The sequence below is a fragment of the Erigeron canadensis genome, chromosome 4 (assembly GCF_010389155.1).
Source record: "Erigeron canadensis isolate Cc75 chromosome 4, C_canadensis_v1, whole genome shotgun sequence".
Classification (NCBI taxonomy): Eukaryota; Viridiplantae; Streptophyta; class Magnoliopsida; order Asterales; family Asteraceae; genus Erigeron; species Erigeron canadensis.
Genome location: NC_057764.1, coordinates 866474 through 881529, shown reverse-complemented (window position 1 = coordinate 881529; position 15056 = coordinate 866474). Strand labels below are relative to the sequence as shown.

Sequence of the window (15056 nt, the reverse complement as noted above, 5' to 3'; positions counted from 1 at the left end):
GAATACCACTCTATCAATAACAAGAAAAAAGTAGCAATTCCGTTTCAAATGGTTTGAGCTTGGAAGCAACCTGCTATCTATTGATAGGCGAGAACAGACTACTATTGGCACACTCCTCCATGTGAAATATTCATCTTCATTGGAGCTTTTTTGTAGTAGTTGTGACCAACAGCCATCAGCTGCCGGCTTGTTGGTAAGGTGAGAGCTTCAAGCCCGATTTCTGGTGGCGCACCCCCCACACAAGCACCGCCCGACGAAGTCCCCGGCAGAGGAAAGGGTTGTAGGTGATGGTGCGTTCTGCTTCTTATCTAGAGAGGGACGCTGAAATCCTTTCTATGGGCTCGTGCGCGGAGCTTTTCTTTCTCGATCGTCTGTCTTAATAAGTTAAGCGGATTCCGATTCATGTGGTCGTTCTCACTCCCCACTCTCCACATTAACTTTTTTTTTCAAAAAAAAGGGGAGAAGGGGAAGGCAGTGTGGGGAGAAATGACAAGAAGATATTGGAACATTAATTTAGAAAAGATGATGGAAGCAGAGAAAAAGAAAAATATTATTTAGTATTAGTATACATAAAATTAGAATCTAAAAAGAGTTTTTTTCTTAGTCTCTCGAAGAAGATCAAATACACCACGTGTAACCAAAAAAAAATAAAAATGGTAAACCCGTCGATAGAATACATGACAACGTGAAGAAGACACATGACCATGAAAACCCAACCTCGGAACATTTATGAGGTCAAAAAGTAACAAGGGCTTATACCCAGACTGTGAACTAACCAAACGAAAAGAATTTCAACATTGTCAGGGGCAAAACGAATCACTCTAAAACCCATGATCCGCTAACTACCCAAACCTTATAACCAGACTGAACTACCATGCCACATGAACTACAAACCACGACCACTTAAATATGGTACATGTCAAGTCACCAACTCCTATCTCATACACTTCAGTCTAATTTGAGTATGATTGTTTATACAACCCACTCATCATCTCAACTAAACAAAGAACTTGTATATTTTATTTCCTTGAAGATTTCTTTGTAAATGTATTGTGATTGTTTAAACAACCACTTGAGCTTAAGCCATACAGCTCAGTCACACAAGTGCTGAAATTTAGTCCATCAAAATGTAATTAGAGGTAGACTAACTACAAATCTGTATTACAGCAATATTATCATCGTTACTGCATGATTCATCAAGTTCATCCTCTGATACTTCGTCCGATTCATTTCCCATCTGTGTATCATCATCATCATCTTCATCATCATCGTCGTCTTCATCCTCGATTTCAGAGTTGAATTCCGAATTTTCATCATGTGTACTGATTTCATCATCACTATTGTCAACCTCTTCTCCAAGATCATCAATGGATTGATTGTCCTCATCAGAAGCGTTGCTGACATCATCATCGCTGTCGTCATCCCGAAGTAACTCGGCTCCTGGGACATCGGTGGGAATAGTGACCTCGCCAAAAGCTTTTGGCTTTGCCTTCGGATTAGTGGGTCGTCCGCGGTCTTTCTTTATAAGAAGTGAAGGACAAATCTAAAAGCAACACTTCCATTAGTCAGCAACAGAGATAACAGGATGCTAAGTTGGTTATGTTACGTAATGGCTTGAAATGCAGTCAAGTTGACACCACTCAACTTTGGCTATACTTCTAAGCAAAGCAGGAAAGATTACCCACTAACGGAGCTCTCTAGTCCAATTTTAATCATTTTAAACCACTAATGCATTACCTGTGATTACAATCCGAATATTCTTACAATAGTATTCAATTTAAATCTTCAAATAACACAATTGTAGAAAGTTGTACAGGGAGATGTCATCCACTTATATAAATAACGATGATAATCTGTCAGAACTAGCGCTTAGGTCAATCTCAAGCTTGTTGCACAAGACCAACCCCAACCCAACCGGTATTCTCACACACCCATTGTGACTCAAGCTCCACTCTAAACAAAGATTCAAGCACTAACGTCAATAATCAATGAAAAGGATGGAAGATCAAACTATCTAACTTTACTACTATCACCAATATTCTCATTCTTCTACATCAAGCAAAAACAACCAACAAAATCTTTCAGTCACTCAAGTTAATCTGTTCCTTTGGCAGCCATGGCAGAATCGCCACCATACTTTGAAAAAACACCAGAAAGTAGAGCCTTTTCCTTCATCTTTAACCTGCGCCATCAACATTGTGTTAAGTGGACTCCATATATGCATACAATAAAATGGAAAAGATTACCGGTATACTAAATAAATTAAAAAACATAAACCTGTTGGCAGATCCAGGAATGTTCAATTTTGGTGTATTCTCTGCTTTCTTTTTACCCGTCACTGCCTTCTTCCGCTTTACTGTAACTTTCAATTGTTTCTTTGATGACTCTGAACCAGCTTCAAGTTCATTTTTCTCTTGAACCACATTATCAATATTTCCAAAAGTCTTGAGGTTGTACTCATCTGTTGCTGATACAAGGTCGTCATCACCATTCTTGAACTTATCAAAAGCACCATCTTCAACATATGGATCAAGACGTATTTCATTACTAGTACTTGAGTTGACGGCCAAGGTGGGATTCGAAACTGGAAGAGGTTTTTCTCTTATTTGTGCGGGTGGTTTAGCAGATACTGGATTTGGAAGGCTCGGTTTGATTATTTCACATCTGATTTGTTTCTGAACCTTACCAAATGTGATGGGCTGTGTTGAGAACGTGTCGACAAATCTGCAAAAATACACACCTTATCATTGGGAGTGATCATGCATCGAAAGGTTGACAATTGAGGTCAACTGACTAACTTTTAGCCAGAAATATTACCCACATTGTTTGTTTACTGAGAAAAATTTGGCAATCAGATTAAATTATATAACAAGTAGTATTGAGAATTAGAATAAGAAGAATATAGAAAACTTCAACAGATACAAATCAATATTGAGTGCCTAAAGTAATCCATTTGACCTAAAAAGTCAAGATTCAACATTGCTAATTGAGAGTGTTTTTGTTCTTTATATATCCGTCATCAATACTACACATTTTTGCTAGCGCATGATGTTAAAACCCATAGGTACTAGTTCAGTTACAAAAAGTAAAAGCATACTATCAGATATTCACAAATTTCATAAACTTTCACCAGAATTAGCCAAACTGAAAAGGCCTTGGCTGCTAGTTATTTACTTTATAAAGCTGATATGCATTGTCTGAAACATACTTTTATCCATTTTTATCAAACTGGCAGAAAGCTATATCAAACGTTTAAATCAATGAACTGCAGTGTACCTTTTCTTATATGTTATTAACCCCTATCTCATGGTATCAAAATACTTCAGCATGTGAACGGTTTATACATCTGTCCTACTAAACTTAAACAACAAGCGATTGACATAATAAGAGAATGTTGTAAACCCGAAACAGTAGTCATCAACTGAAACAATAGATAGCTGTAACTTGAGATACCTGTTTGCCTCCTCCTCGGATTTGAAATCAACAAAGGCGGAGCCTTTACAAACAGGTTCCCTGGTTTTTTCATTCCCTGTAACAGCTGGTATTATGTTGATAATTCCAGTAAACGGTTTAAAAGCCGATTGCAGGTCCCTATGAATGTTCTTTTTCTTAGGAAGGTTAATCAACCGTACTCGAGTTCCATTTGGAACCACCTGAGGAACTGAAACAAAACCATAACAAGATTAAGACACATTCTAAAATTTTAAAAGTCAAAGTTACTACCTTTATTATTAACCGCAAATTGGATCACTAACGGGTCACTAACCCACTAATCATCTTAACCACGCGGACCGAGGGTCATGGGTAACAACAACTACCACTATTAGTACTAGAATCTTGAACCTTTTAAAAGTGAAAGTTACTACCTTTTTTGAAAAGGGAAATTGGATCACTGACTGGTAAATTAACTATTAGTACTAGAAATTCGAACCTTTTTGTTTTGGAAGCTGATTTTCATCGTTGGAATTGAGTTTCTTGAGGTTATTGAGATTTGCAATCTGAGCAACTTTACTCTGCTCCAATTCTTGCAATAACTTATCCTCCACACTTGTATCATAAACTTTCCCTTCACCAAAACCCAATGGTTTGTTTCTGACCCACTGTCTCATGTTCCTCAATGGAACAATAACATCATCTTCTTCTTCATCATCTTCTTCGAAATCGGAATCATCAAAAGGGGTGTTGGTTTTCCCTTTTGTAGAGGCAAACACAGAAGGAGAAGAAGATGGTAATTTGAGATGAAAGGATGGTAATCTGGGAAGAAGTTTGATTGAGAAAAAAGAATGGTGGTGGGTTTTGTTGGAATGAAGGAGAGGAGGGATTTGGAACAGAAGACTATTATTATTGGCGGCCTTTAAGATCACACCACCATTGTTGTTGTTCATCATACTAACTTACTTATCCTGTCAATGGAGTTTTGCAGCCTGTCTGTTTTTCTTTTGGATAAAATTCTAGTGAAACTTTATTTTGACTTTTGATTTATATACAAAACAAAACCCTTTTCCCACTATTTAAAAAAAAATCTTTTTTTCTTAAACTTTTATGGGTATGTCTTAAAAACCAACTTGGTTAGTAGTAGCTTTTGTCTTTCAAAATAGGGATTATGCTTTGGATCATCATACACAGCAAGATTGAGAGTTTTTTATACCTTTGGTAGAACATAGGACTAGTCTTTTTACCTTTTGTAACGGTAAAGATGTTTACATTTCAAGCTTTATCATACACTATAAAATATTGCATTAGAGTTACTTTACTTTTTTTAATATGGAACTGTGAGCTCCAACCAGGAGGAAAAACCTTACACACTCTTTTTTCTCAACTTTTATTTTAAATGACTAGTTTGGATTTATGTCATTAATATATCTAATATTAAAATCATCAATGCGATATAACATCATCAATGCGATCCATGGTTGGTATTAGTATTTGGGAAAAGATGTATGTTCATCATTCTCTTAGATACGCTTTGTTGCTAGCATCCTCAACCATGTTATTAAGAAACAGTTGGGAATGCAAACAAAACAAGATTCTAGAATTATTATTGGTTTGATGGTAGCAAATCTTGGTACAGTTTGTAGAGTGTGTTATTTGTGAGGTATCACATAAAGATCGGAACGACGTCGAGATATTCATGGTGGTGCCGAAGAGCAACAACTTTTGATATTTGTTAGTATACTTGAATCAATAAGGCTTCATGAGCAATATGATAAGTAAGTGTGGAATTATCAAGATCAGAGGTTATTTGTTGTTTGAATTATTAAAGTAATAACTAATATTGATATTATTCTAGGGATCAAATTTTTTATTAGGATATAAGAAGACTTGGAAGGTATCTATTTTTGCTTGCTGGTGGTCACGAGAAATATCGAAATAAGATAATTATGCAATAACGGATGACTTATTTGAAATTGTATCGGTTTCATTTATTTGGATCAGCACACATCGAAATTATTTTTATTTTCCTGGAATTTGTGACAAATTAGTTTTAGTCATTTGATGTAATTTTCTTCAACATTGGTGTCTTCCCGGAATATTTAGTAATAAATTCCACCATTCCAACGATAATATGTAAAAATAATATCATCGTCTTTAACATCTCTTATCTTACTCCTTTATAAAAATTATGGGCCCTTGTTGAAATGTTAACAAATTTGGAACACGCCCTTCTTACTCCTTTAATGTAGCCGTCCTCTCCTCTCCTCTCCTAATAAATATCTCCTCTTCTCCTCTCCTAATAAATTCATAATATGCATGGGGAACGAAAAATAAGTCACGCTCATCTTCAATCACTCACGCCTCTTCTCTTCTCTTTCTCTTTCTCTTTCCCTCCTAATAAATATACCTGTAACTATTTGTCTCTCTTTAGTTTATCCATGGCTGCCCTAATTATTGATTTTGCTTCTCCCAAAAGATCCTGGACTTCTATACTACCCCTTCTTCTCCCCATATCTCCCCTTATAAATACACCCTTCTTCTCTCTCCCTCATATCACATCCATTGCAACTTCTACTGTTTCGGTCACTGAGAATGGAATCCACATCTCCATTCGATGCTCCAACCAATGCTGCTGTTTTGATCACCGCAAATGCTTCGCCCACAATTTCAAGTGGTGTCATCAGCGCAACAACCGGGTCGTCTCTGTCGGCACTGCCTGTGACATATTCTCCAATATTACCGGTTACTCCTTCCACCGTTGCTCCTTGTGGTGCATCCTCTTCACTTCCTGTTGAGGTAATTGATTCTGTTCGTTTTTTTTTTTTTTTTGTAAACAATGCATCCTCTTCACTCCGAGATTATTCTATGAGTTTATTTTGTCTTATAGATACCAGTTACTCCTTCCATGGCTGCTCCCTCCGGTGCATCTTCCTCTTCACTTTTGTGTTGAGGTAATCCATCAATATATGTATCTCTTCCCTTTAACAACTACTTCATTGTGTTACTTTGTATTTTCATTGTGTATATTTTACATGCCACAACATGTTGATGGAATGGTATTTTTAAAAATTCATTTCTTATTTGAGGTGTATGACGGTCACGAGCATGTTGACACATTTGAGAAAATATGGAATTGGCCTATGTGGTACGTCATTAACGCTGTCAGAGTCAACTTCATCTATAAGAATGTGCATGATAACAACTTGCATTTATTTTTGATCGATTGAACCGTAAGTAATCGCTAAACATATGTTATAGAACTAATATATTTAATGTAATGTAATAATAATAATACGCAACCTCGATTGTTACATATGTTAGGGAGACACATTTACTGCCGTTGTCCCACGTCTTTTAGTACCGCGCTACGAAAACATGGACTTGGTTGGAAGGGTTTTTCAAATCCATCATTTCCAACTTGGATATAATGGCCATGATTTCCCAAGATACGAGGGTTATAGTTTGCACCGTAAGGAATGTGAGATTGAAATTAGCAAGAATACAAGGGTCACCCCCGTGGAACCTGATGTGGCAAGAGACATCCCTCATTATCCTAAGACCATCCTATCCCTTAGACATCTTGCAGAACACAGATCAAAGAAACGAATGATTGTTGGTATAGATAACTATATTCACAGTCTTTTATAAGAAACAATATTCAAATTGTCTATTTTTATAATAAAAACATCATCTTCTTTTAGATGTCATCGGTAGAGTTATACGAGGTCATCGAAGACGTAACCGAAGGCCTTATGATCAAATACATGTCGGGTTTTGGGAGCTGTACATTCAGGATTCATCGTAAGTGTGGATAGTAACTGTCCTTTTACAACATACTTTTTTAAAACTCTATAGGTAAAAGTTATATGAATCCTAACTATATATCCTTTGCCATTGGCTAATCACAAACAATATATAGGGATCAAGTCATGATGGTTATCTTACATCACAAATTCACAACCACAACAACCAACTATGGAAGACACCATTCGCAGTTCATGATAGTTATTTGGTTTATATTTCTCGGGTCAAGCTTATACATAGTACATCAGGTGATATATAACAAATGTTCCTCTTGACACATATGACATACATATAGCTATTGTCCGTCGAACTAATTTCTTTTCTACACCTTTTCAGATAACTTTTTGATGTCCAACAACTTGACCGAAGTAGATCTCGAACCCGGTCAGACTGCACAAGATCGCCCGGATGTTGTATCAAGAGTTTTTCATGCGAAATTAGAGGATCTTAAGAAGCAACTTTTAGAGAAGCATGTCCTCGGTGAAGTGCGGGCATATGTTTACGTCATAGAGTACCAGAAGCGTGGATTACCCCATGCACATTAGCTTTTAATCATGAAACCACAACACAAGTTGACTACTCCGGACCAGTATGACAAGTTGGTGTGCGCTGAAATACCAGACCCAGTTAAGTATCCCAGCTTGCACGAAAAGGTTGTTAGACACATGATTCACGGACCTTGCGGATCTTTAAATCCAAACAATCCATGCATGCAAGGCGAACCAAAACAATGTCGTTGGCATTACCCTAGACAATTTAACGAACACACCATACAAGGAGATGACTCATATTCTTTGTATCGGCGGAGAAAAAACGGAATCAATGTAACAGTAGGTAAACATAATGTCAATAATAGATGGGTCGTTCCTTACAACCCGCGGTTGCTAATGATGTTTAACTGTCACATGAATGTGGAGATCTGCTCAAGTATTAAATCAGTGAAATATGCATTCAAATATGTTTTCAAGGGTCATGATAAACAATCTGTTCATGTGGATCCCGATCAAGAAGGAGTTGTAGTTAACGAGATCAAAAGATTTCAAGATGCACGTTATGTGTCAGCTCCAGAGGCAATGTGGCGAATTTTTCGGTTTCCCTATCTAAAATCCACCCTTCTGTTATGGCATTACAACTTCATCTCCCGAATATGCAGTATGTTCGATTCAGGGAATATGCTAGCCTTAGAACCACTGTAGAAAGGGAGCAGGATAAAAGATCAATGCTGACTGCCTTTTTTGAGTTGAATAGCGTTGACCGAAATGCAAGGCAGTATTTATATAAAGAAATTCCAGAACAATACACATGGAATGCAAGCCAACTTCGTTGGAAACCAAGGGAGGGTGCATTAAAAAGGGGACGAGTCGTTTCAGCAAACCCAACAGAAGGTGACCAGTACTACCTACGCCTACTTTTGACGCATGTTAGAGGGCCAAAAAGCTTTGATGATCTTTACACAGTTAATGGTGAAAAACACTCGACGTTTAGGAAGGCTGCTCTCGAGAGAGGATTAATTGAGAATGATGATTGTTTGACACAACGTCTTACAGAAGCTTCTTTATTCCGGTTTCCAAATTCTTTGAGAAGGTTATTTGCGACTATTTTGATTTTTTGTGAGCCGGGTGATGTTCGAAAATTATGGGATGATCACTATGAAACACTTTCTGAAGACTATAGAAGACAGCTTAATAATATTGAGCAAGTTCAAAATGTGGTCCTTAGAGATATATCTATATTTCTTCAATCCATGGGTAAGAGAATCAATGATTTTGACCTTCCTGATATAACCACAAGTTCTCATTATGCAGACGATTGTCGTGAGCTACAAGAAGAATATTCTATTGTTGGCGAAGCTGACCATCTGTGTGCCCGAGATTTTCTCAACCCCGATCAAAAGTTTGCATTTGACACCATCATGCGACATGTTGATAATAATTGTCCTAACGTGTTCTTCATAGATGGTCCAGGTGGAACGGGGAAAACTTAACATTCTTGTACAAGGCTTTGCTTGCCGAGGTTCGTTCCCGTGGTGAAATCGTCCTTGCTACTGCATCATCCGGTGCTGCGGCTAACAACATGCCTGGTGGTTGAACAGCTCACTCAAGATTTAAGATTCCACTCATCCTCAACAATAACTCTCTTTGCAACATCAGTAAACAGAGTGGGACAACTAAATTACTACATAGTGCCAAAATAATAATATGGGATGAAGCATCAATGGCTAAAAGACAAGCCGTAGAGGCACTTGATCGAACAATGGAGGATATCACGGGAATAAAGCAACCATTTGGGGGGGAAATAATGGTTTTAGGGGGTGATTTTAGACAGGTCTTACCAGTTATCAAAAAAGGAACCTGTGGACAGATTGTGGACTCCAGTCTGCGAATGTCACCTCTTTGGTCCATGTCTAAAAAGATGCGTTTAACTGTAAATATGAGAGCACTCACGGATCCATGGTTTTTAGATTTTCTTCTACGTATCGGTGATGGAGAAGAAGAAGCCATAGATGAATTCTTTATTTGTATACCTGGGGATATGACTATACCGTACACTAACCCAGATCAAGCAAAAAAGGATTTGATTAATGAAATATTCCCGTCTATGGAACTCAATGGCTTTTCTTCAGATTACATAATTTCCAGGGCAATCTTATCGACTAAAAATGAGAATGTTGACGAAATATATGATGAGCTAATCGATAAATTCCCCGGAGATGAACAGGTCGACTACAGTTTTGATGAGGCAGAAGATGATACGTACAACCATTATCCCATTGAATTTTTAAATTCTCGCAACGTTAGTGGTTTGCCCCCTCATTGTCTACGCCTCAAAGTTGGATGCCCGGTTATACTTTTGCGTAACATCGATCCATCGAACGGATTATGTAATGGCACAAGATTGATATGCAAATCTTTTCAACGTAATGTGATCGATGCAGAAATAGCCGTTGGTGAACATGTCGGGAAAAGAGTTTTTTTACCAAGAATTCCTCTATGTCCATCTGAAAATGATATGTTCCCTTTCAAGCTAAAAAGAAAACAGTTTCCGATTCGCCTTAGCTTTGCGATGACCATCAACAAAGCTCAAGGCCAAACAATTCCAAACGTGGGTATATATCTACCAGAATCGGTATTTTCGCACGGTCAACTTTACGTGGCACTATCAAGAGGGATATCACGTGAAAAGACGAAGGTTTTAGTTAGGCCCGTGAAAGACTTCAACAGATCTGGAGTATACACAGCAAATGTTGTGTATAGAGAAGTGTAACACGACATATAATTGTATGTGTAAGTCGATTTAGCTTTCCATATACAATCCTTACGTTATCTTTTTTTTTTTCAATTACCAATTTGGTTTATGATTCTGTTAGTAATAGATTTATGATTTTGTCAAAATATAATATTATCACACATTAACATTTTAATAGATTTATATGTTTTCCCCATATGTATTACGCAAGGAAATAATTAACTAGGTTAAAGAGCTATTGTGTTGGGTTGTGTTACCGACGTGGGTAGTGGGTAGCCTCACCTAGGGATGAATAATAAGTCTCAAATCCCAATTCCAACCTCATACTGTCTAAATTCTAGTACTGGAATCGGTTTAGAATTCTAAGTGAGATTTATAACTGAAGTTTTATACCGTATAGACCAACAATTAGGATGAACTTACAGATATATGTTCATCTTAGTTTACCAAGATATACGCTCTTATATGATTAGCTTTTTATATTCATATTGATTGTAACCCTCTATTCTTGTCTCCCCAGTTCATTTCAATTGCCTCACCATCACAATCAACACAAAATAAATGAGTTATTATAATAGTTCAACATTTTCCTTGTAAAATTAGTCTAATCTTTATATTTATGAACTAAAACTAATATGAATTAACAAAGTAAAGTTCAACAACCCAAGATACAAGACTAAACCTATTGTGGTTGACTAAAGCGTAATCTTCAACTTTATGAACTACAACTAAAAAATGTTGTAGGAAGCAAGCATCACAAAAATTCATGACCAATCCATAAACAAACAGAGAGATTATAGTCAAATTACAAGCAGAATTTTATATCCAGATAATATATATTCAAGTGGATACATGCAACCCATTTCAATACATTAGCAGTCAAAGCTACTACAGAAAACAAGTTTCAAAAAGCATAAAACATGCCTGTATCTAAACTTGATTAGGACGCGAGTACAAAAATACGATCCAAAACAGAAGGCCTGCATATTTCCAAAAAGTGCCTGTCAAATATCCAATAAATCATTGTTTAAGAGTCAAGGCTATCTTATTACTCAAACAACATATAATCACTTGAAAAATCCGGGTATAGATTTAAATCAAGTGAATTGTTGTCATGAAAGATATAATCATATTCATCAACTGTTCCCCCACTGTTCCTCCCGACACAAGTAGATGTTGACGAGTAGTGTGTTTGTGATGATTCCACATGCTCAAACCTTGATGGATCTCTTCTTGTGGGAGATATTGCTCTTTTCTTATTTGATTTTGGCAGACTTCCTTGTGGTCGTTGGATAACCTGCTCACAAAGTAGATCAGATTGGTTGATAAGCTTAGTAATCACCATAGTAGCAAACTCTTTCTTGTTGAGAGACCACAGTTGGAACTTTGGCTGCAACTCATTGAGCAACTTATCGAATTTGGCATTGACATCATTGGGTGTATCACTATCTGTTTTTAGACTTAGACTTGCTGAATCAATCCTCCAATTTGGATGAATAAGCTCCACCGGAAGTGCCCTTCCATGCCACTCTTTTATTTTGTGGGAACAAGGAAGACCCATAGTTGCCATAAAATGACCGGTGCAAGGAGCCATTGTACCTGCAAAGACATGAATAATAAAGTGAAGAAAACTTTAGAATGTATAACAAAGTAGAAATATAAGATCTGTAAGTATTACCTTCTTCAGACTTTTTATATTGCTCATATATCTCTTTCAAAGCAAAATGAGATACACGATACAAAAGCTGTTTAAAAAGAGACATTCTGCAAATACTAAGAACACTTATGCTTTGACTTCCAAGTTTGGCTTTGATCTCGGTGAATATAAGTATCATTGTACCATGCAAATAATCTTTTACTTCTTGAAAACCACCGCCTGTGGAAATCTGCAAATATTCTTTTAGTTTGGCATGGGCATAAGCACCTTTAGCTCTTGCAGATGATGAACTGATACCAAAATGTAAGCTTTTATCGGTCCAAGCACAAACAAAATTTTGTTTCCAAGGTAACCATGTGTTGTTTATGTACTCAATTGCTTCCTTCTTATCACTACAAAATGACAAGAGTTCTTCCCAATTTCTAACAAATTGAGCTTCAGTTGTTGAATTCACTACATTCTTCCAACTTAACTTAAACTTACCAAACTGTTTAGCACATCCAAAATACTTTTTGCAATTTTCCGACACATTTTTTCCAACATTGCGAACACACAAAAGATTCGTGGTGGTTGGATATACATTCTTGATGGCATTCATCAATGCTAATTCCCAAGTTGTCACAATAACAACTGGACGATCCCCGTGTCCAGCAATCTTCTTAAACGCGTTTAATGCCCACGTGTAATTTTTTTCATCATCTCGTTCCAAAAAACCAAACCCGGCATAAAAAAAGGTATTAAAGCATGAAATTCCAATGACATCAAGAAGAGGCATGTTGTATATATTTGTTTTGTAGGTGGAATCCATCACAAACGTATAGGGGAAGGCTCGGGCCAATTTAACAGATATCGGGTGTGCAAGAAACAAATTGGTTATACGGCCTTGAGAGTCATGTAAAAGATCATAAGAATAACCAGCCTTTCCAAACTCTTCAAATAAAGCAGTAACATTGGAATCCCCATCAACCATTACTTCCCTTTGAATGGCATTATTTGGAGTGACAACATGACTTGATGATACAGTTGGGTTCATCTATAAATTAAAATGAAATATCAGTATTTTTAGTGAAATATATATTTATATATGGGCTTGTTGTAGAAATTAATAGGATACCAAACTGAAATAATAATTACTTAATTAGATTAAAATAATAAAATATCTGAACAAAATACTAATGTTGTCCTCCTAATCAAACCTAAATAGTACTCGTAGTAGTTTAAATGTATAAGTTAGGGAATGTATGTACCTGGTTCTCCATCAGGGCGGCTGAAATATGATGTTTTTGGGGGTGGGGGCCTATGTGGGCGGGAACTGAGATTGTAGGCGTGGGACAGCGGGAGGGAAAATGGTAAAGGGAAAAAGTAACATAAATTAACCTAAAAATCTTTGAAAGTTCTTTTGGTGATATCTTTAAACCGATTTTGATCCAAGTGTCGAGATGTGTTAAAATTAACTTTAGGGGATTACCTCCCAAAATCCTTACATATAAACTTTACTAGTAATTATTTTTATTTTATCTTCTGATTATTGATTTTCTTTATACGAATCTATCTAGTGATTAAAAAAACTTTTACGCTAATCTTTTTAAAAAATTAAAAACTAATGATAGATTTATTGATTGTTGTGATAATTTTTCTTTGTTTTCAAATTAATTTATCTACTCCTATCTATCTATCAAGGTACAAATATTATGACCACTTTTTTCTAATAGCATTTATGAAATGTAATATCTACTTGGTGTAAGGTTAGGAATTATTTCTCATTTACTTCTACTGATCTTTTGAAAGCTTTAATATATTGCCGCAGGTTCACAAAGATAGAAAAAGAAGCTACTATACGACGTAATCACTATTACAATTTGGATTTGGTGTATGTGGGATGCGAAAAATAGGCTAGTATTTGATTAGGGCCCGATTGTCATGGATCGTGTGATGTTAAGCTTAATTCAAAAGTGTAATGGCACCCGTTACCATTTCTAGTTTTTGTATCTAATTCTAATGATGTTATGTTCGGGGTTTTTGTTTTTGTTTCCTGTGTTAGTATGTATTATGTTCGATTCTAGTATCCTACTAGCTAGTCTGGTGTTATTTTATATGCTTCACAAAGCTAACTTTTTTAGTTTTTAAATAGCTAATAATCAAGCATATCTGGGTTAGCTTATTGTTTTTAAATTGGGGTTTGCTAAATACAGCCTTTAGGGTTGTGTTTAAAGTGCATAAATTGTTTGTACATTTACTATGAAAATCAGGAAGCGGACTTTTAATATGAAAGATACAAGATTTTTTATGCACATTAAATACAGCGCTTAAGGCTGTATTTAGCATTTCCCTTTTAAATTTTACAAAATAAGCTAACAAGTCACATTAATAAACTATCCCAAACATCACTTTTTAAGTCCAACTTAACATAAATAGAATAGGCCCCATATTCATACCCTTGTAAGTATGAATTCGAATGAGGTTGTTCTCTATCCATAGAGGATGGTCACCTTATCATTGGAAGGGACGACGTTACACTATAATAAACCGCAATGTCAAATCTATTCGGTGTAAGTCAAACCAAGCTTGAAAATTCTATGTTAGTCAAGTTTTCATAATGCAAGTTTGAACTTGACCGACTGAGCTGAGAGGAAGTCCTATGACTCACTGAAACGACGGCAGGAGGGCCCTTGATCTATCAATATAGGGAGAAAAAACGGGCTTTGCTCCGCGATTCACATGGCATTATCAAATGATACAAGTCTTGGATAAGAATCTACAATGCACTAGAACGCCCTTGTTGATAATCCTTTACTCCGACAGCATCTAGGGTTCCTCGAACAATGTGATATCTCACACTGGGAACAAAATTTATAAAAACACTCGAGCTCGTCTAGGAAAGCTCAAAATTTATCGTTAAATACACAAGACTTTA

At 36.4% G+C, this 15056-nt stretch overlaps 4 protein-coding genes across 4 annotated transcripts; 2 read left to right on the top strand and 2 right to left on the bottom strand.

Annotated features, from left to right (window-relative positions):
• Positions 1 to 1706: 1706 nt before the first annotated feature.
• LOC122596383 lies at positions 1707 to 4458 on the bottom strand. Its single transcript, XM_043768949.1, has 4 exons — positions 3932 to 4458; positions 3454 to 3661; positions 2278 to 2724; positions 1707 to 2182 (listed from the first exon to the last, which is right to left on the bottom strand). The coding sequence occupies exons 1-4, from the start codon at positions 4386 to 4388 to the stop codon at positions 2095 to 2097; spliced, it is 1200 nt and encodes a 399-aa protein (XP_043624884.1). The 5' UTR covers positions 4389 to 4458; the 3' UTR covers positions 1707 to 2094.
• Positions 4459 to 7793: 3335 nt separating this feature from the next.
• Positions 7794 to 9327, top strand: LOC122595304. Its single transcript, XM_043767646.1, has 3 exons — positions 7794 to 8309; positions 8393 to 9099; positions 9195 to 9327. Exons 1-3 carry the CDS (start codon positions 7794 to 7796, stop codon positions 9325 to 9327), a joined length of 1356 nt encoding a protein of 451 aa, XP_043623581.1.
• Positions 9328 to 9453: 126 nt separating this feature from the next.
• LOC122595303 (ATP-dependent DNA helicase PIF1-like) lies at positions 9454 to 10503 on the top strand. The gene has a single exon (XM_043767645.1). The coding sequence runs from the start codon at positions 9454 to 9456 to the stop codon at positions 10501 to 10503; it is 1050 nt and encodes a 349-aa protein (XP_043623580.1).
• A 1030-nt stretch (positions 10504 to 11533) lies between these two features.
• Positions 11534 to 13175, bottom strand: LOC122595302. Its single transcript, XM_043767644.1, has 2 exons — positions 12164 to 13175; positions 11534 to 12084 (listed from the first exon to the last, which is right to left on the bottom strand). The coding sequence occupies exons 1-2, from the start codon at positions 13173 to 13175 to the stop codon at positions 11534 to 11536; spliced, it is 1563 nt and encodes a 520-aa protein (XP_043623579.1).
• Positions 13176 to 15056: the final 1881 nt, after the last annotated feature.